At 38.7% G+C, this 23,885-nt stretch overlaps 1 protein-coding gene across 10 annotated transcripts in view; it reads right to left on the reverse strand.

Annotated features, from left to right (window-relative positions):
* The window catches only part of sox5 (SRY-box transcription factor 5), a 198,240-nt gene that overhangs the window by 68,475 nt on the left and 105,880 nt on the right, over window positions 1-23,885 (reverse strand). For 2 of the 10 annotated variants that reach the window (XM_084408171.1, XM_084408169.1), the window contains exon 1: window positions 482-693. The exons of 5 other annotated variants lie outside the window; for them this stretch is intronic. In XM_084408171.1, the coding sequence (XP_084264297.1) occupies window positions 482-519 (38 nt within the window). In that variant the 5' untranslated portion in view covers window positions 520-693. Of the gene's footprint in view, window positions 1-481; window positions 721-23,885 lie in introns of those variants that run through there. 3 more of the 10 variants (XM_084408175.1, XM_084408174.1, XM_084408177.1) reach the window with 3 other exon arrangements.

A 23,885-nucleotide genomic window follows, 5' to 3' on the forward strand; every position in this document is an offset into this window, starting at 1 on the left:
GGGAAACACTGACGGGAGATCACCGATCCTTATCAAACACCATCTAACACACACACACACACACAAATATATATATATATATATATATATATATATATATACACACACACACAGGGAGATAGACATATAGTGTACAAACATGTCAAAAGGGCATGTAACCTGTTAGACCAGACACTAGAGATATTTACAACTTAGTTTCAAAGTGGGATATGAAGAAGACAGTCCCAGCGTTCCATGCTCACTGAGTGCGTCTATAAAACAAAAATCTCGCAGTCACGCTCAACTTTCTTCTCTTTTCTAAACCACAGACACGTTCACACACAGCAAGCTCTAAACATGCCACACAAACAAATAAAGTAGCCTGTTTGTTAGACTAACACACACACGCGCACTTTCTCCTGCTTATCAGCCTGTCCCTCGCTCTCTCCACCCGGCACGGCTTGGTAAAGTGAATGTCTCATGCGTCAGTGTGTGAACGTACCTGTTAAACTCCTGAGGAAGCTCAGGCTCAGTAAGCATGCTGAAACAAGGGGTCTGAGATGCAGGAGTCCTTCCACGACAACATACGCGTCCAACACCCAGGGACCTCCGAGAACACACACACACATACACGCTGCCTGGTGCTCCTCTAACCTCTCGCAAAACCAAAGACTGTTTCTGTTTCTCTCTGCTGCACACACACTCTCACACGCTGAACCTCGCACTCCCTCCCCTCTCTCTTTCTCTCTCTCTCTCTCTCGCTCTCTCTCTCACACTCTCTCTCCACCCCTCTTCTATGGCTCTAAGCTGCTAGATCGCCTCTTAAAGGGCCAGCATGACATGGTGTAGCGCGGAGCGCAGCTTCACACTCACACTCACACATACACACACACACACACACACACACACACGCAGCAGCACTGCCCCCTTCCTTCAGCCACAGTGTCCCTCTGTTGTGCTTCTGATCAAATGCACACACTTATGATCAAACGCAAACACACTCATACTTTGCTCATCTAAACGGGGCTGTACAATATCATAGGCTTCTTTTGTTTTTTATAAAACAATATTCATTTCTACACACTTAACCTAAGTGTAAAATATAAAAAATAATATAAAATATAAAATGTTCATGTATTTGACACATTTTCCAGTCATTTTTCCATTTTAGGATGTCCTCAGACGTCTGCAAAGTTTAGCAAAATTTCCTCACTTTTTGGGGTTGGTTTGCCTTAAAACTAAACAAAAATGTTAAAATAAAATAAGAAAATATTAAGACGGCCTGAACCATTTTTAGGTTCACCTAGGTGAAACCCAAGGCTTTTTAGGTTCAATTCTGGCAAATCGAGATGGTTTACCATTTTTCCTGAATTCACCCTCAATGCTGAGCTTAAGCATGTCAACCACACACAAACACATCTGAGTTTAAGCAAGCTGTATGCTTTGTGTTTTCACAGTGTAACTAACACACTGCCCCTGTCACTCTTTATTACAGAGAAGGAGAGAGTGAGAGAGAGAGTTAGACAGAGGGAGAGAGAAGGAACTATTCTTCTAAACGGAGGAAAGCACGTCTGACAGATTGAAATACAGCAGCAAGACTTTAACGGTGAACTTTAAACAGTGTGACAGTTTTTCTCAACCTCACAAACACTGCAGTCTACCTTCTGAACATACTGCAGACACATTTAGTGTACGTCTGTGAAGTTACACACAGACATGCAGGAAATAAGATTAGTGTGTATATACAGTATATTTATATACACATACACATACACATACACACACTAATCATCTTATTTCCTTTATGTCTCCTGAAGTCACGGTAATATTTACAACAAAATTGTCTTTGCATTGGCATTTAATTTATGATAAGCCTGAAAAAAAAATCATGTCATGTTTGGTAGATAATCCAATTTATTGAGTAAGTTAGTGACCTTAGAATAGCACTGTGACCTGGCCTCTCCAGCACACACAGTAATAATGTTGTTAGGGCATTGTGGTAACATTATTTGTGCATTTTCCTGTTGATCACTGAGGAAATTGTTAGCAGCATGACAATGTTCAAGGCACACACCGACCCAGCCTGACCCCTGCTAAAATTGTACGCTTGCAGAACGGCCCTAATACATACAAATACTTGTAACTCCTGTGGTTTTGTGTGTGTATATACTGTATATATACACACATAAGTTTATGAAAGTCTTCAAACAATCCCTCCTTCAGTAAAAGTCTGTGGGAATACATCCGCCAATCATGCAGAAATCGTCTGATTGTTTAGAAACAGCACAATTCTAGTCAATAAGCCACACAATTTCATATATGTCTGTAGGACAAAACTGTGCTGGACAACATTGGCAAAGTTTAATACTAAGGTACAAGGGGTTGTTTCAATCCCTAACTCCAAATATGAGCAATAGTAATAGTGATGCTTGATTTAGAAAGCACTAATACAAAGTGGTGACAGAAGACAGGATACTGTAGAGATGTTTCAAAGGGAAAAGAACGTAGTGAATAAAATGCGCGCACACACACACACACGCACACACCAGCATAAGCGGCAAATTAATTAGCTTCTCTCAGGTAGCAATTATCTGTAGTTAAACATTTTAACGATCTTTCGAGTCAAGGCTGCAAGGTGATGGAGAAATAGATGAAAATGAAAAAAAAGAGAGTTGAAATAACATCAACAACAGCCAGTGAGACAAAGACAGAGCAGAAAATCCATCAGAACAGGAATAAAGAGCAGTTCCACACAGTTTCATCCACTTTTAAGGCTGCTATTGATGAAGATGGCTTTTTAAGAGAACAGGAGCGTGAATGGAGAAGGCAGGTGCTTTCAAGGTTCAAACTCTCCAGATGGGCTGATTCGTTCAATTCCGGCAAATCTACCAACTTCACTTTTCTAACCACAGGCTTTTATGTGAGAATTATACTGCATCGCACACATATGCTCACGCAGGTATTTGCATACATGCAAAGAAAGAAAAAAAAAAACACTACAAATGTAAAGGAAAATGCATGTGGGCTCCGTCTTTATCCGTTTATCACAAATGCATGCATCCAGCAAACGCACATATGAAAACACACAATAGGTCCCTTCAGCAGATGTGTAGTGTCCAAGCCCCCTCACAGCTGTGCTGCATTAGAGGCCCCGAGTACTGAGGGTCTGACACAGACAGGCAGTAAACAATTCCCTTACACCGTTACAGACACACACATACACACACACACCGCTATAATTCAGCTATTACCCCCTAAGAGGCAAAATCAGGGAAGTTCTACTAAAGCCAAACAGTATTTATATCCTTCACAATATCAAACAGATCAAAATAATGTAGTTCAAAAATCTAACATTTTTGCACATATTATTAACTTAACCTCATTTTGTTCCAAACCCATACGACTTTACTACTTCAATGGAAAACAAAAGAAGATATTTTGAGAAATGTGCAGGTCACTTCATTTAGCTTCATCCGGTCTAAATGGTTCATTCACAAATTGGATTTTTTCTACTTTAACAGAATGAAGCCAGTGAAAAGCCTACAATAAAACTGCCAAATCTGTGAAATTCACAACTGGTTGGCTTGTCATATGGATAACTTTTTTTTTTTTTGAGCTTGAAACCTTGAGCTTGAAACCAGTCCCCATTCACTTTCACTGTAAAGAAAAGAGAGCAGCACGTTCCGAAACATTTCTCCTTTTTGTGTTCCACAGAAGAAAGTCATGCAGGTTTGAAATGACATGAGGGTGAGTTAATGATGACAGCATTTTAATTTTAATCCTCTCTGGATCTCTACGGTTGCCCATCTCTCATTCTCTTCCTTTCTTTCTCTCTTTGGCTTGTGTGAGGCATGTGACAAGGTTGTGAAGTGCGTTTATCTGGACTGAGAGAGAGGAAATCTCTGTCTGATGGCTGAGTGGCAGACGAGAGAAGCTATTAAGATAGAGTCCTTATCTTCCCTCCTCAGCAGAAGACCGGCTTTACACACACACACACACACACACACACACACACACACTGAAAAATCTGTCTGTTGTCCTTTGCTGCTGTCAGTCATCTTGCAATGGTAAATATCAACATATCACAAAATACACAACAACTGCTTTTACATGTTTTACACTTTTATGTGTCTGCAAGGCGCTCTGGGGTTGTAATAAAGTTTTTTCTCTGTTTCACCCACTAGGCTGTCTATAATGCCCGTTTGTAGTCGTGAATGACCCGCCAACCAGTTGTAAAACTGCACAGATTTGTGTTGCACAAACAGCAACAACAAACGTTGGGTGAACGATCCCTTTTTCTTCACCTTGGGTCCACAAAAAGAATCATATATTCCATTTTATTTACACTGCCATTGAAACAGTAGAGGAGAGAGAAAATATAAAATTGCCCAATGCATCTGTTTTGTTCGGTCTATTTTTTAGAAAGAAGTCCCTTATGCTCACCAAATCATTTATTTGATAAAAACAGCAATATTGTGAAATATTACAAATTAAAACAACCGTTTTCTATTTTAAAATGTAGTATTCCTCTTATGGCAAACCTGAATTTTCAACAGCCGTGACTCTAGTCTTCAATGTCACATAATCCTTCAGAAATCATTCTGATGTGCTGATTTGGAGCTCAAGAATAATTTCTTATTATTATCAATGTTGTAAATGGTAGAAGGTTCAAAAGAACAGCATTTATTGGAAAAGGAAAACTTTTGTAACATTATAAATGTCTTTACTGGCACTTTTTTGATCTGTTCAGCATTACAGAAGATAATAATGTTGATGTTATTAATTAAAGATTATTAATGAAATAATCCTTTTTAACACTGATCCCTGATTTGGCTGAGTCTGGATTGGGGTCGCTGGGTCTGTTAAGATTAAAACTCCCTGCTATATTGCAATGACACATTCTGACACTGTTTTGTAGTGTCCAATTCCTGATACACAAACACATGAATGTACAGGGGGGACATGAATATTAACACAACTGCACATTTGTTCTCTCAAAGTCCAGGGAGATGTGCTTCCTCCCAGTAGGGGAAGAAAATTCACAACCTGGAGGGCAAAATTATGCTTCATTTCATTTTCAAAGAGACATACAACCTCACATGACTCAGGTACTACAAAATGCATTACAACGAAGACGTCGCACCACTACAACCATGAACCTACAGTCAAGAACCAGTCTACTGGATTACAGGTACTCACAAGACAGTTGTTGTGTTTCACTTCACATAACAAGGCTGAAACAAGCTCTAACAGACTAAACTACTTTGCAGCGCCAGGCTTGGGAAAGAATAGTGTGAATGAAAGAGAGAGAGTGAAGAGAGGAAAGAAACACCAAGTGTCTTCGCGCCATTAGAGCCGCGATGGAGCACTGCATGAGCTCAAATAATGACGAACGATAATGCCCCCTGGAACTCATCCATCCATCCATCCTTTCTCTCAATTCCTTCATCCGTACCTTGCTCTGTTCATCTACTCTTCCTATCACTAAACTGCTGTGTTAGACTCAACCTACTTTCTACTTTCTTTTTGAAAGAAATTAATACTTTTATTTAGCAAGGATGCATTAAATCGACAGTAAATACATTTTTAATTCACAAAAGATTTCCATTTCAAATAAATGATGTTCTTTTGAACTTTCTATTCATCAAAGAATCCTGAAAAACTATATATTATGGTTTCCACAAAAATATTAAGCAGCACAACTGTTTTCAACATAATAAATGTTTTCTGGAGCACCATGTGCAAGTTTCTGTTGGATCATGTGACACTGAAGACTGGAGTAATGGCTGGTGAAAACTCAGGTTTGCCATCACATGAATAAACTACATTTAAAAAAATATTCAAATAGAAAACAGTTATTTTAAATTGTAATAAAATTCACATTATTGCTGTTTTACTGTATTTTTGATCAAATATATCATTGGTGAGCATAAGAAACAAACACACACATTGGGGAAATTTATATTTGTACTTCGATGTACTTCGGTTACACAAGCCTGATACCTCATAAACTGGCTACAATGTCAAATTTACTGTGTTTTTTTGTTGTTGTTTTTTTTACCCAGACTGCTGGGCATTTTGTTGGGTTATTTTTAAAGTGTTTGGTAGTTGTGTGTAACCCACTGTTGACTCATTTTTGCAGCTTAGTTCCTATTAAATGATCTGGGTAAACAGGCGAGAAAGCCTTGCATTAAAGTATGCCTACATAGTACATCGAACTCTTCCCAAAAGCCCAGACGCTTTTAAATTTAAAGGGGTGGTTGATTATAATTTCCCTTTTTTAACTTCAGTTAGTGTGTAATGTTGCTGTTTGAGCATAAACAACATCTGCAAAGTTACAAAGCTCAAAGTTCAAAGCAAAGGGAGATATTTTATTTTAAAGAAATCGCTTTTTAAGGACTACAACAAACGGCTGGTAGGGACTACACGAGATTCCTCCCGGGTTAGTGACATCACCAACCCTAAAATTTACATAAACCCCGCCCCCGGGAACACAATTTATAGATTATCATGACAGAATATGCTAATCAATGACTAGAAGATAACTACAAATAAGCTACATAAATTAATCAACTAAACATTCGGAAATGTTGTCACTTCTTCTTGAGTCTCTCCATCATTGTCTGACTCCGGTTTGAACATAAAAGGCTAAAAGTTTTTGAAATGTTCAGTGCATGTGTGTGTGAGGTAAAAATACACTATTGTAGCTATGCCCTCTGTGCTGGGAGCAGCAGCTCATTTGCATTTAAAGGGACAGACACAAAAACGTGCAAAAAGTGACAATTTTAACATGCTATATAAAAAATATCTATGGGGTATTTTGAGCTAACACTTCACATACACACTCTGGGGACATCAAAGATTTATTTTACATCTTGTGAAAAGGGCATTATACAACCCCTTTAAGTGTCAGTCCTGAGTTCTTCGTGTGACAGAGTTTGCCGAGAGAATATACCTGGCAATTCTCTCCAGGAAACTCAAGAGCACATGCTTCTAAACGGCTTCGGCACTTCTGTGCCTGCGGAGAACAGTCAGGAAAGAGGAAGGAAAACAAGGGAGGGAGAAAACAGCATTGAGATGATTCTCCACAGTGGCTTTGTGCAGCTCCTCTAAAAGTCCATCTGCGAGAAGCTCTCAGATCTCCAGCCTGCAGCTACAACACCTCCTCATCCTCCGCCTGCTTCCACGCCTCTGATGCTGCCACCGCAATCGCCGTTTAACGGTGAATAAAGCAAAGACCGAAGCTCTACTGCATAATGAAAATAGAGTTTATTGTTTAAAAAGTCAATTGTGTCTACCTGAGAAACGAGAAATGAGGTTTTAGTTAAGAGATATTGTTGAGATCTCCTCAGGAACTTCAGGAGGAGACAACATGTTCAGAAGCCTGTAATTGCAACTGTATAGCTGAATCAAATTTATTTCATAATTGACAAATTTTGCAACAGAGACACTGAATTGAATCAACATCGAACTGACTCGAGCTGAATAATGACAGTATTGTCTTCTGTAGAGTTCTGTGAATTTGTCTCATTTTTAGCCCTATTCGGACGGGAGTTTTCTAAAAGACGTTTGAGTTACAATTCTTATCACTGTTCGTCTGTGATTTCATGTACCGATTCGGACGGGACCAACATCTCCGTGTTTATTACAGAAGTGGGAGTGTGTGTTTTCTAGATGTGGCTGTTACAGAATTTCATGTGCAGTGTGTGCATCATGTCTTTTAATTTATTAATTATTTGTTTATATTATTTTAATTTATTATATAAAAAAATTAATAAAAAAACATTCAAGTAAACTTCACAAGTTTATAGCAGTGGCTGTTTATAGTAAATAAGTGAGCAGAGAAATCTAGACAAGTATCTTACTCTTTCCTGACACTGATACCATCCATATTGAAACGAAATAAAAGCATGGCGAAGATTGGTGCGCAAACGGTAGCTCAGCTAGGTCAAAAACACACAAGGAGAAGTGTTAGGATAACACAAGATCAGCAATCACAGACATTCGCATTAGGACAGGATTAGATTTCTCAGAGAAATGTTGAGTTTGCCGAAAAACAGTATGGTAATTTGACTTGGAATATTTACAGAGGTTGCGTGAGAAAAACACAGACTTGGCAGATTCGGACGGGATTAAAATAGCAAAGTACGGCTGTGAAACACAAATTTGTCTAACGACCCCCCTGAAAAACTAGTACCGTCCGAATAGGGCTTTTGATGATGTTCGCATCATTGATTCTGTTCTTTTCCCGTTTATTACTGTGAAGTTGCTTTGAAACTTTTTCTATTGTATGAAGCACTATATAAATAAAGGTGACTTGACTTAAACTATATTTCTCATAATTGCAACTTTATCTCTCACAATGGGACTTTATTTCTTATAAAAAAAATCTCTGAGGTGAAAACAAGCTACCAGCTATACAACATATACAGCTATACAGCTATAACAACACGTGAGACTAAAGTCTTTCTCTCGGGATAAAAATCTGAGAAGCAGGGGATTTCAATTGCTCTCCATGTCATTTTACTGCCGTCTAGGAAAAGCAATGTCGATATCAAAGGGATCTCATTTGTAATTTTTCTTTCCTCTGGGGAGAGAAAGTTAAGGTACGGCGGTGGCGTTCCTGTTTGTTCTGGGGAACTGTAATGTTTGCAATGACTGCTTTTGAGGAAGCCGATTAGCCATCGAGGGAGAGCGAAAAGGCAGAGAGAGAGACAACAGGAGTTCTGAGGGGAACTGCAAACAGATCTTTCTCTTAATCCTGTTCACCTGGAGGCACATCCTCTCTCTCTCAGCTTTTCCTCTGCCGCTCAGACTTCTCTCCCTCTCTTTCTGCATAATCCTCCAGCCATGTTTCCTCACTGTGCCATGGGCGTCCCCCGTCCATCCTGGACCCGGCTGCCAGAACACCCATTCTGCCCCTCACGCTCTCGCCGCCAAACACTCCACTCTGCCCACCACGGTCCTGTCAACTCCCGAGGACTACAAGCTCAAAGCCCCACACCACCTCCACTTTTCAGCCAAACACCTGACACTGCTGACCCTCAGAGCGGCAAATCTCCTAGACTACCTAGCAAACACATAAGGCCAACATTTACCATGCCAAACTGTCAGACATGGTGCCATGTAATCTCATCCAAACATCCTAGATCCTTCCTTACACACACACACACACACACACACACACACACACACACACACACACACACACACACACACACACACACACACACCTGCCAAACATCCAAGACTTTTCCCCATTCCCAGATTGCCAAATACCCTCAAATACTGCCATCCAGCACGAACTTCCTCAGGGAGGGTTCTGGGAATGCAAAGGAGGAAAGCGGAAATAATAATAGAGGGGAGGAAAGAAAGGAAAACAAAAAAACAGAAGAGGCGATGTTTTTACAATGGAATGATTACAATGTAATCAATATGTGTTCACTACGTTCACCATGGCACAATATAATATAATTGTACACACACACACACACACGGCTATACAAATGGGGACATTGCGATGCTAGTTTTGAATACTGTAACCTTACCCTAGCCCACACCCTAACATTTTTACAGATTTACAAAACAACAACAACCCCATTTCATTTACTTTATTATTACGGTTTTTTTTTATATTTATACACATATACACATATATATATATATATATATATATATATATATATATATATATATATATATATATATATATATATATATATATACACACATATATATATATATATATATATATATATATATATATATATATATATATACACACACACATACATATACATATACACATATGGTAAGGTTTATCTCACTTTTGTGTACAAATGTATCCCCAAAACATGGTAAAGTAGGTACACACAAACAATAGATATGTTAAAAGACTGACCAATTATGAGCAAACAAATGTCTCTGGCAAGAAAAATAAAATAATATAATATAATAAAATAAAAGAATAAAATAACACAAAATTAATTTAACAAAAAATAAAAGAATAAAATTAAAATAAATAAAAATAAATATAAAATAAAATAATGTACTAAATACATATTTGTATAATATAAAAAGTGTATAATAAAATTATAATTGTAGCATTTGGTACGCAAAAAGAATTAAAGAATATAACCAACAGACAGACAGACAGACAATTTAGAATAAAAATACAATTTAGTTATAGAATTTAATTATCACCATTGAGATAAAAAGGCCCAAATATTAGCCAATTAATTGGCCTGACCACTATTTTGGTCACTACATTTTACCTTACAAAGCATAAACTTGAACTTAAATTAGCTACTCATATATAGGTAATAAAATTATTACCAGCATACAGGACTTCCGTTAAGAATACATGGTGGAATAGCTAGGGCTCATCCATGCAGAGTGGATGTATATGTGCTTGTGTACGTTTGTGTGTAATGTCCATTTCCTGTGATCCCCCTCTGGCACACAGATGGTTAAGCCCACCCAGCACAGTGCAGAGGGCGGGGGAGGGGCACGCACACAGGGCACAGGCTACAGATGGCACAGAGGGCATCGCCAAGCAGACTGCATGGCACGAGGAGGGGAGGGGGCCGTGTGTGTGTCTGTGTGTGTTTGGGGTAGACAATACCCTGGTATACTCTCTATCACCCTTAACCCCCCTCCCCCTCCCAAAAAGGGATCTCATTAGCATCTATACCTATAGGTACGGGTCTCTAAAGGTGAGGGTTCGCTCTGTTTCTTCTGCATCTTTTATACTGCTTGTACTTTTCATTTTTTATCTCTCTCCCATGTCACTTCCCTGTGATTTTAGGATCTGCTTCCGATGCCATGCACTCTTTGATATTCAACAATGACTAATTCCCATCTGTTCGCTGATCTCCACGGACACCCAGTTCATAATTACACACACTTTTGATTGTTTCATTAGGATACAAGGCTGTTCTATTAAGTCCCATGATATGTAAGTGACAAAGTATTATTAGATTTAAAAAAAAAAAAAAAAAAAAAAAACTACTTTAGTTCACCTAAAAATAAAAAGTGTCATCATTTCCTTACCATCATGTTGTTTCAAACCTTCATGACTTTCTACTGTGGAACGTGAAAGGTGTTGAAATGTTGAATAATATGCTGGTTGCTCTTTTCCAAGCTATTACAATGAATGAGTACTGGAGCTTTCAAGCTCAAAAAGGCTTTTAAAATTGCTCCATATGACTCAATTACTATGTTTCAAGTCTTCTGAAGTCATACTGCACAATATATTTGTGTGAAATTTAAGTCATTCGATCTTCTCTTGAGCTTTTAACTTCAGCTGTTAACTGCTGTGACAGGCTCACTGGATCAATGAGTTGAACTCAACAACCAGATCAATTCGACCTGTGAACAAATCATTAAGTTGTTGTCAACTGGATCAACTGAATCAGTGAAAAGATTCAAATCAAAAGATTTTTATCACCATACCTCCCACATCATCATGAATGTGCCAGTAGGAGCTAGGTCAGATATTCAGATTTTCTAATCTGTTTTTCAAACATCAGTCTGGTTCTCACACAAGGCTCGAATGACTTATGAACACTTGGTATATAGCACTTAATTTTATTTTGGAGCCAGTCCCTATTCACTTTCATTATACTGAAAAGAGCCGGTAGCACATTCTTAAGTATTCTTATTAAACAAAATCATACATGTTTGGAACAACATGAGGCAGAGTAAAAAAAAGAAGAAGAAGAAAAAGACACAATTTGCATTGATGTGTCGTAGGTTATTAAGGAGTCATGACTCAAGCAGTAGAATTTAAAGCAGTGTGAAACACGCCGGTCCAGCTCCCATTGCTTTTTCTTTTCCTCTAAGTGTATATGTAACAGAGAGGCCATGTGTTTGGGAGGAAAATGCCACGTGGGCAGGAGTCAAACAATAGCTTGCTCACACAGGTGACATCATGTCATAAACGCTGCCATTAAGAGAGCGGGGCCATGGCTGGGTTGCCATGACGGTAAGCAGACCATAGAGAGGACGTGGCACGATAGCCCCCACTGCTCCTGCCAAACAAGGCATAATCATCAGGTGTAGTCACAAAAACACACAAACACACACACACACACACACACACACACACACACACACACACACACACACACACACACACACACACACACACACCCTCTATCTGGTCAAGTGCATGATGAGCGCCATCTTGGCTCCAAATTCCAACATTTCAGTTGGCTTCCATATGTAAACTCAAACCACAGCAATTTTCTACACAAAACACCCTCATTTCCTCTGTGAAGACACAAGACACTCTACATTCAAATCAAGCTGCTATTTTGGAGAGAGTGAATGAGTGAACGAATAAACAGGTGGGTGAACAAATGATCGAGTGAATATGAAAAATCAGCGACGCTTCAATAATGAGGATATTTCCTGTCAGCTTTCAGTGGCTGAAGAACAGATGTACCACACGCAGCAGATGTGTGCAGCTGAAGACACATCTAAAAGTTCATTTCGACAGAGGTCCTTTAAAAAACACTTTCTGTTCATATATTGTTTTTTTGCACTTCTCTTTTTTTGTTTTGTTGTTTATTTGTTCATCACGCCTTGCTGCACCGCGCCAGAACTGGCCCGAGGAAAAAAAAAAAACGGTGGAAATCTTTGGCACTCTGCAAATCTTTGAAGCGATTTGGAGAGAGATGACTTACGAAAATTACGAGCGTATCGTCAGACTCCGGTTTGAATGCACATGAAACACAACAGGGGAAATTTTCCTCAAAGATAAGTATGCAGAAACACACAAAAACACACCCCCACACTAACAAACCCACATACACGAACTAGCCTTACCCTCATTTGTTGTACTTCAGGTTGAAACTGGAAGAATTTACAAAAACAGTTCCATTTATAAATTGTCCAAAGTAAAAAGTAATGAACATATTTTTGTATGCACTACCATTCAAAAGTTTGGGGTTGGTAAGATAAAAGTAAAAAAAAAAAAAAACGTATCTTATGCTCACCAAGACTGCACTTATCTGATCAAAAATACAGTAATAACAGTAATATTGTGATGTATTACTACAATTTAAAATAACTTTCCTATTTAATATATTTTTGGGGGAACACTTTAGAATACTGTCATTTGAATAACTACACTGGAACAAATGAGTAACGCAATATTAACATTCTAATTACTACCATTAACTAACAAGAAACTCTGATTAACGAATTAAGTAACAGCGCTCAGTTGAATGAGGTAGTTCACTATTAGCTAATCAGTAACTACTATTTTTTTTTATACCTGCCAGAGGACTATAAGAACTACTATATACTGGTTTATAATTAATGAGAGTAATGCACAATGTATAATTAATTCTAAGCAAAGATCCTTGTAACCTACCTAGCAATGACTCGAGTATTACCAAATCCTTCAAAAGAAGTTACTAATTATTTGGATCAGCATTCTAAAGTGAAAAGCATGATAACTCCCTAAAATGACTTGGATGGTAATGTGTTACTATATCCTTCTAAAGGAATTGCTGGAATTATTTGGATCAGTATTCTAAAATGAAGATCATTAAACCCACTAATGATGCAAGTGTTACTTCCTTCTAAAGGAATTACTAAAAATGTATATTAGTATTCTAAATTGAAGATCATGGCGACCCAGTAGTAATGACTCAAGTCAAGTGTTACCAAATCCGTCTGAATCAATATCTAAAACCTTAAAAACCTTAAAAGCTTAATGACTTCAGTCATTACTAGAGAGTTATCTTGCTTTTCACTTTAGAATACTGTTCCAAATAATTAGTAACTCTTTATGAAGGATTTGGTAATACTTGAGTCATTACTAGTGGGTTACAATGATCTTTACCTTAGAATAATGTATAGTCACCTGGTCATAATCTCCAAAAAAGAAGCTTGATCATCCTGTCTGGGTTTATTTTTGCAATAACAACAGGCTGATTGTACATTATGCCTGCCTTCACTCGTTTAGAAACACACATGTTATATTTTTAACAATGGCATAAAGTTGACAGACCAACAGACTGTCAACAATATCCAAACACAAATAAATAAATAAATAAATGTATTTTGCTACATTTCTCTAAATTAGAATAGAGAACAGAAGTTTGAAGAGTTCCATCTTTGGAGAGTACAATGGGCATGGCTTTGTCAAGATGCTGTGAAGTCCCAGATCACATGGATTGTGAACACACACACTCTCTCACACACACACACACACACACACACGTACAGTGGTGTCTTTGTAAGTGAGGGCTGTGCGAGTATGATCTCTATGGATCTCCATTGTGGCGCCCATGGGAGCAGATGTCACTGGCATTCTTTCAATTGTCTCTCTCTCTCTCTCTGTTCAGAGTGCAAAGTGAACACCAGATGGAGAGACAGCGTTTTGTGCTCCAACTCTAACTGCTCATCACAATGAACACTTACATGTGAAACGAGAGGCTGATTTTCTTCCTCTTTTTCCTTCTCTCTTTTCTTCCCCATCACAAAGAAAACAAAATACTTTTTTTTATTTTTTTACTGTTAAAAGCCTTCTCCCTTCCACTGTACAGGCTCACAGCTCACTGTCTCTGCGGTTGGTGTTTGGAGGGGTGTCCCTAAGCTGGGTCTACAGTCAGACGGGTGTATTATTTCATTAAGTGCTTTTCAGCCCAGAGGAGGATTTGGGAAAAATCTTCAGGCTTGGAGTGACAAGGTCACAACCTCTGGTAACCTCCGCCTGTCACAGCACACATTCTCCTGCCTTTCAATCAACACGCAACTAAGGATGGACAACATGTACCAGAGTACTCAATCATAACAGCAATGATCAGATCAGTCAAACATACTGTATATGTATATAGACAAAATTATTTTTAATGAGCATATGTACACTACTCAAGTAGTAGTAGTAGTAGTAGTAGTAGTAGTAGTAGTATGTGCTAAGTACCCGAGTCATCAGATGATTTATCTGTCATGTACTCGAGTAGTCACATGATTTACCTGCCGAGTGATCAAGTAATCAAATAATTTACCAGTCAAGTGGTCGGATTGTTTAACTGTTGAGTATTTGGATGATTTATATCTGTCGAGTTTGGCAGTAGTCAAATGATTTACCTGTCAAGAGGTTGAATAATCTATCTGTTAAGTTCTCAAATAGTGAGAGGATTTACCTGTCGAGTATGCGAGTACAGATGATGTATACCTTTCGAGTGGTGAGATGCTTTATCTGTCAAGTTGTCGAGTAGTTAGGTGATTTACCTCTCGAGAAGTCGATTATTTACTTGTCAAATAGTTGGGTGATGCATTTGTCGAGTACTTGAATAGTTCGATCAATTATCTTTTATGCGTCAAGTGGACAAAAACAATCACAATGTCCATCCCTAATACACACACACACACTTTAAAGACTTTAAAAGTCACAGAGTCTGAAAAATCACAGGGACATCAAGAAGCAAGAAAACTGAGTAGTGAAGAGATGAGGGGATGAAGATTTAGAGAAGGAGTGGAGGTGGCAAGGGGGCCCAAAACAGGAGGGCGACAGAGAAGGTTAGACAGAATTGGGCATTGTTAAAGCAAGAGCACCACGTTCTGTTGATCCGAACTGATCCAAAGAAACAAAACCACATTGTTCCTCGCAGATGGAAGCGAGTGTCGTCAAGGTAACCAGATTAATCTCCCCTTTCTGTGCTTCCTCCGGTGGAGAGTGCTAATCGGCGGGCTTCTTTCACGCTAAAGCTAGCCTCAAAGCCCGGCCTCTAACTAGCCCTCTAATTAGCCGCAATTACAATGAAGACAACATGATGAGATAATACAAATTTGCAAAATAATGACATACCACGACAAAATATTCCTCCTACTAAGCAGCGGGTTTGTTCTCGCTCCCTCTCTCCCTTTCTCCTCGGAGCCACAATGAGCCGGGGCCCTCCTAAAGCTGCCCGGCAGGATGGTGCTGCATTATCAGACACAGAGACTCATTGTCAGCCTGCTGTTTTCTTCAATCACCAGTCCATTGTCTGGCATCTTAAATAAAAACGACTCGAATACAAGCACACATAATGATCCCCTTCTCACCAGCATACAGAGCAGTGCGGACAGCACTACACATCAAACGCACACTCACACACACACTGGCCCTGATGGACTCGGGCCCAGAAACACACAGCAAAGGTGTTTCACAACACAATTAGTGTGAGAGAAAGCACGATAGAGCATGTGGGGGAGAAAAAAAAAATTGATTGAGAGAACAAAAGAGAAGGAACAAATGAAGGAGAGAGAGAGTGAAATGAAGGAGAAGCAAATGAAATGGGTGTGTATACAAAAGAATGATAGGAGAAGCAGACCGGAAAAAGGAGGGAGGAATGAATGAAGGAAGGAAGGAAGGAAATAAGTCCATAGAACAGAGATGAGTGACGGAACAGCCCGTTTTGTTTTCATCTGGTTAGATCAAATTAAACAGCCCTCAGTCCGCTAGATAACATGCACTTATGTCATCAAACAAGACAGATGCAAAGAGAATGACTGATAGGAAATAACAGACTGAGAGAGGGTGTAAAAACAGACGCAGATATAGAAAGGTATGAAGGAGGGTTCAGATACGAGGCTGTCATTTTGAACCCACAAATAAGACGATCCCGTTCTGAGGAATCCCATTAATATAGATGCAAGAACAGCAACCATTCTTGAATTTAATCGGTGGTAATTAACTCACGCCGTAAATGTGTTCAATTGCGTTTAATTAAACTAGCACGTTAACTCTGACAGCCCTAAAATCATATGGATATTTATGTATTTAAGGATCACTTCACATTCTAGGTACAGATGGGGTCTGACTTGTATTGAGATTCACACACCACACGCTTCCTATAGAAAAAAACAACAACTACTACCCTAATGATAATATAATGCCTTAAGTTATTTAAAAGTCCAAAATCAGCCCACATTGTTAGCCTCAGCAGACCTGTTAAATGATTTCACGGACTGTCACACTGCATCTCTCTCAAGCAAATGAAGACGGCTGTAAGTGATTGGACGAGCCATTTTCAGTCTCCAATCACTACTCCCGATTTCTACAACAGACTTGCTGACCTAAAGCCCTGATCAAAGTTCGGCATGTACGTGACACCGTGCGCTATAGAGACGAGAGCAGCCTATGCAAAGACTTTATCCTTAGAAGCGGTTATGAAAAAGCATCAAAAAGACCCCCATCAGAGACAGACAGCATCACTGCGCTGTTTGAAGTCTATTCCTCGTCATTAACCCAACCTGCATTCATTAACACAAACACAGTGGCTGTACTCAAAAGACGCTGCTCCCCTGATTCCTTTTTCCCCTGTTGTTTTTTTCTGATACACCTTATTAGGGATTGCACTTCTCAAACCAAATAATTATTTCAGAGACATAAAAAAATAAAAAAATAAAAAACTTAAATGACATTGGAACACTGGAGATTTGCTCTCCTTCAACTGAGATATTTTCCCTTTGCTGTTGTGTAAACAAGTTCAGCACGTAATGAGCAGAAATTAATCTCAGCATTTCTGCAAGCTAATTATTTATCATTGTCATAACACACAATAGACATTAACTTCTAAAGATACATATTTCTAAGCAGACTGATACTCATCATGTCAGGAATATAAAAGTTCACATTTAATTTGCATATTTAGTCCAAGCTTGTGGACATTCTGAAATCATATCGGTCCATGATTGACTAATATTTCTACCAGAGATCTGTCATTTCCAAATGACCAATACAATAAAATAGAATACTAAATGTATTTTTCTTTTATTTGGATACATTCTTACAGAGCATGTGTAATTTCTGTTATTGTAGAGAATAAATAAATAAATAATACTGTACACTTCACTAAATACACAGGTACTGCAGTTGACAATGCCACACTTGTCACACTTAATGGGGTAAGTTGACACAATGGAACCTGCCATAAATAGCATAGAGTAGGATTTTCAGCAAAATTTAATCAGAAACCATGCAAAATGTAAAATATCATGAATAAAAATATGAAAACATTGGTTTGGGCAACAAATTTGTTTGCAGACAAAAATGTGACAACTTGTCTGTTTACCCAACAACTATTAAAACCAAAAATATTATTACTATTTTAATATGGTATGCACAGAAGTTCTGTGAGATATGTTACCAGAAAAAAAGAAAGCTAGAGAAAACACACACGCATGCAAAATCTTACCGTTACAGAGAAATAGTCCTTGTGACAACTTCGCCGTGTGACAACAAGTGCAAGTTTCCCGTTTTTGGTGTAGAATTGAGATGTGTCCGTTTACTAGGTTTTATTTACTATTGTAAAATCTCAGAAGTGACCATAAGCTGCGATGCCTAGCTGTCTTTAACTTCACCTGTCTCCCTTCCTCTCTATAGTGAGTGTGAATGTGTGGCCAGATCACTCTGAACAGTCTGCAACACACAGTCATTACAGAATACAGGTTAATGTGCATATGCACAGTTCTTTATGTTCTTTTTGCCATCTTCGTTTTTACAGTGTACATCAGTTACCTCAGGAACTGTGTGTTACAAGAAGAACTGCAATGGAAGTAGGAAAGTATTTGTCCCTCAGAGTTAAAAGTGTGGAAACATTTGTCAGCAGTCATGTCAGATGTTAATGGCAGTCATGTCAGACATCTCTGAGTGTCTGTCATCGTGTATCTTCATTTTTGTCAAATTTTCCCCATGAAGTTCTTGAACAGCAGCATGTAAGTACTTTCACAGGTGCTCAGTTGTTTGAGATTGACTGGGCCACTCCAAGACATTAACCATTCTGGTTTCAAGCCACTCCAGTCTGACTACAGCAGTGTGTTACAGGTCATTGCACTGTTGGAATCTGAATCATCTTCCAGGTCCAGGCACTCGTCTGGATTTCAGGATGCTTTTCTCCAGGGTTTATCTGGACTAAGCTCCATCCATTTTCCCCATTATCCTTATGAGTTTACCCATTTCCAGAATGATCCCCCAAAGTATCCACCATGTTTCACTGCATGGATGCTGCATACTGCCTGAGCCTCAAAAATGTTGGCATTATCAGGTCATAGAAAATATCTGCAAAATGAAGTTGTTACATCCCTATGGGCAAACTTCACCCTAGAAGTGATTTGAGTTCCTTTAACAAAGGTCTATTTTTGCAATCTTTCTGTCAGCGAGATTGATGAATTGAACTTGCCATTGCTAGTGCACAGCTTTCTGTATACACACACACACACACACACACACACACACACACACACACACACACACACACACACACACACACACACACACACACACACACACACACACTTACTACATAAAAATGTAACTAAATTACAAAAAAAAGATTTTTTTTTGCTATTTATGATATGAAAATGTAATTTTAATATGGTCCTTAAAAAATATATTTGTCACTGTTATGTTCAGTTAGTTTCTGTTTTCATGGACTCGCAGTTTGTTTTCATTTTTCACGTGTCTTCCTTGTTCAGATTCCCGCCACTCGTTGGTCTTTGTTTGTTTCAGCTGTGTTTGATTAATTATCTTGTTTGAGTTTGTTATTTATATTGGTACCTTCTCCTGCACTCATTGTCCGGTCACGTTTATGCATACGTGTTATTCTGCCACCTGTTTGGATTGCTACCCGTTTGGATTATAAGTAAACTTTGTGTTGGAACCTTACTCTTCTGTGTCTTCGTCTGCCTGCCTGCACACACCGTAACAATATTACAATAATTATGAATAGAAAAATATGTTATATTGTTGTGGTATTACTACAACAAAATATATATATATAAAAAAAAAAAATGTAGTATGGAAAAATGTGAATATATACAATGCATATTTTTTACAGCTACATACTGTAGTACACAGCCATTTTTCAGTATTTTAATTTTTATGACTGATAAATGCTGATCAATCAGAGTAAACATAAAAAAATCAAAATAAATCAGAATCAAAATTAAAAAATTTAAAAAATGAATTAAAAAAAATTATAAACAAATGTTTTGAATAAAATAAATATGTGTGTGTGGAGGGAGGGGTTACCTTTAATAGGCCCTATGTGTACATTTGCATGTATGTCTGTGTGTAAGAGGGAGCGAGAGAGACGGAGAGAGAGGAGAAACGGGGTATGTGGATTAATATGTGTGACTTGGTGACTGAGGATCATTACGAGATGAAAGGAATGATGTGCAGGGCCCATAATGAGACTGCAGTGTGATTAATACTGACACTGTGAGCTGTCTCTAATTACTCTAATTCAATCAGCCCTGTTCTACACACATTCACACACACAGATAACACACTTACATAAGTGCACATCTACAATATCCTCTTGTCTCTCTCAAATACAGATGTACACTTTTAGACAGAGGCTGCTGCAGCTTGTTCTTTTAAATGGGAGCTGAAGCTTCTGGAATGACCCCGACGGGCTGCACAGAGACGCAGTCAACCATTTGAAACGGCATCCAAATGGTTAGTGAAAGAGAACAGAACTACAAATATAAACCGGCTGACAAGTTCACAAACCTCCCTAGAGTTGCTTTACAAGCAGAAGTCCAGATATACGAGTGAGTGTGTGTGTGTGTGTGTGTGTGTGTGTGTGTGTGTGTGTGTGTGTGTGTGTGTGTGTGTGTGTGTGTGTGTGTGAGAGAGAGATAGCATTTGCAAACCCTGGTGTGGTGTGTGAGCGTCTTCCTTGACTCGCTGGTGAAAAATCACTGTTTCTTTGAAGAGAAATCTCCCTCCTGTCGTAATTAGCTGCGCTGCTTGACTGACGACCTCGTTAACGAGTGGCATCATGCGATTCAATTTCTCCATTTTTTTGTGCAGGAATCTGAAAGGATGTTGCTGCTAATTATCATAATTAAGACAGCTGATTTGTTCGCTTGTACACGGGGAAGGATGGCTTTAATTAACCAAACGGTTCTGGAGTAGATTTGGACTCGACACTGTTTACTCTGTGCTGTTTACACGACGAACGAGTCTGATAAAATGGTTTAAGTGTTTTTCTGCTCTCTCACTCCCACTGATATGCAAACATACTGACAAACGAGTTAAAGGATAATCTGTATTTGCTAAGAAACAGATACAAAGATAAATTCCCTGTCATTTTGTGGCCCCCGATTGAGTTGATAGATTGATAAAAATCAGCAAGTCTTACGGAATTTTGCCATCTTAAAAACAAGCAGGAAACAGTTCATCCTGTTTCTTAAAGGGGCGATACACCCGAAAAAAAAAAAAAAAGGTAATTATTTAATCGACCTCATGACATGACATAATTTGACAATGACATCAAGCACCTTTCGCTCTTGCATGTAATCAGTTGTAACGGGGCAAATTTAGCTTTAGAAGACTTGAACTATACCACACTAATCATATGGACTTTCTTTATGGTGCTTTTATGGTGTTGCTTTGTACTTTTTTGAGCCTTATTGCCCTTGGTCGCAATATGCTTTACTTTAATTGAAAAAGAGCAGCATGGAAAATATTTCAAAGCATCTCTTTTTATGTTCCACTGAAGAAAAAACTCACAGGTTGGAATGACGTGAGGATGAGTCATTTTCTTTTAAGTTTAAATAAAAGTTTTAGTAATTTTGTTTTGTGCTATTTTGTTTTTATTCTATTTAGCTTTTTTTATTTATTTATATTTTTTATATTTATTTTATTTCAGTTAGTTTAACTTTTTCTATCGAATATTTATATTTATATTTCATTTTATTTTATTTAAGCTTTATTTCAATTAACGAAAATGATTTTTAATAGTTTTAGTTGACAACAACTGCTTTTTTCCAAAAATATCAATAATGGAAATATCTTGGAAATATCTTTCCATATCAATAAGAAGCAACAACACTGCTTCTTATTGATATTTTTGGGTGAAGTTTAACCATAATATTTGTATGACAACACAACAGCTTACAGTTGGGGTTCCAATGTATATAAAGTGACAATGTTGGCCTGTATATGTAGACATGTATACATATGTGTGTGTTGCTGTGTTCAAGGTGAGAACAGTTAGTAAGTGGGACGAGAAGCTTTAGACATTACCGGGTGAAAGGCTCTTTGTTGGACAGAGGAGAGGAAAGGGGTAGAGATGAAGGGGGGTTAGTCGAGCAGGATAATGCACTTCATTGTGTTTTGTGGAGGAATGTGCAGAGGTATGGTTCAAATCAATGCCCTGCACACTGCCATTGTCCCGCCCTTGCAGCCCCTCGCTACCTTGGCGACCCCCTGCCGGAATTAGCATGCTCCGCCCCTGAGCCTGCACTTGAAGGAAGAAAGCGATTAAACTGGACCTGAGGGTAATCTCTCCGGTTGTGTGTGTGACTGTGTGGTAGAGTGTGCGAGGCTCGATGTATAACAAGGAGCAGACGTAAGATGGGGCCCAGCTCTAGTCTGCCATGACTTGGCCTTAATTAGAAGAGACACAAACGGTGGGGTAGTAAATTAGTACTGTAACCGTGCACAAGTCACTCCAAACCAGACGCACACACAAATGCAGTCATCAGAGAAGGACTTCGGGGTCAAAGGCCACTGACTGAAAGACGAAAAAATGCCACAGGAGGCCCACAGTCGAACCTTAAAACAGACGGAGACACAATACACACATTCAGCTGTATCTGATCTATATCTATTCCCTGCCCTCTTTCCTAAATACCAGCTTTCACACACCAGGGCCAGAAGTATTCATTTATAAGTGCAGCCTAGGCCAATGTGAGAGAGTTTCAGGGAAGTTATGTGTTATACTTACATTTGTTGATCTTGTTGTGTTCTTATATTCAACATCAACATAATATTATGCAATGGTCTTGATCCACTGGTTAGTTTTTAGGTTTATTTGTAGAATTATTCAGTCACATGAGGCGAAGTTAGATGAATTCCATCAACTAGGAATTTATTTGGTAAAAAGGTCAATGTCATGATGCTTTTTTAAGTGTAAAAATATGAATTCAAAATGACATTAAAAATGCAATTGATTTATACAATGAATATATCTCTAAATAATAAATTTAGAGCAAATAAAATATGAACTACTGGTCTGACCGACCATCTGAATAAAACCTTACTGTTGAGCCCAGGGCACACATCTCACACACACACACACACACACACACACACACACACACACACACACACACCTGTCTGTGTGATGTGTGAGGTATCTGAATGTGTGTAAGTGGTGAGGTTGAGAGGAATGCAGGATTGACTATATTTAATTAGTGTCAGTAGATGTGTCCCGCTGGAGATCACTAATTAGACTTTTACATACTGATGTAATTACCTGAGAGTGCTGAATATGTTTCATTTAATACAGCCCTCCCATCTCTAAACAGCCGTTCCGCACAGGTAACATGCTCAACCTGTCTGTTTCTGAATACAGGGCCCTTTGATGTGGCTCCGTCGAGAGGCACTCAGCTGTGTCTAGCCACACGGCCTTGTAGAACAGCACAATATTGAGGCCAGCCTTGTACAAACAAGACACTGTGGTACGGACGCATAACTGAGAACACATCCTGACTGTATACAGGCCTGTCTTTGTGACAGACTGGAAGGGCCTACAGCGCAGCTCCGCAAGGAGGCCCATCTCAGACCCTCAGATAAAGAACCCTCATCCTCAACTCCACAAGAGGACTTATCTTAATCTCTAAATGTTAAAGTGATAGATGTTAAAGTCACTTTCAAACTAAGCAGCATGGCAAATCCATGTGACCAACATGAACCATTTACGAAATCTGTGTGGGGAAAGCTTTCATCCTCACATGAAATTTGCCATTGAGTGGATTCCTTTTGAAATGACTGGATTTTGCCTCCGAAACATTAAATGTGATTGCACCTTAAAGGTTGTATCAGCGATTTCAGGCCCAAACATAAATGATCACATTCATCTAATCTTTCCTAACGATCCGCTAGCTGCCGT

Source organism: Rutilus rutilus (assembly GCF_951802725.1).
Source record: "Rutilus rutilus genome assembly, chromosome: 4".
Taxonomy (NCBI): domain Eukaryota; kingdom Metazoa; phylum Chordata; class Actinopteri; order Cypriniformes; family Leuciscidae; genus Rutilus; species Rutilus rutilus.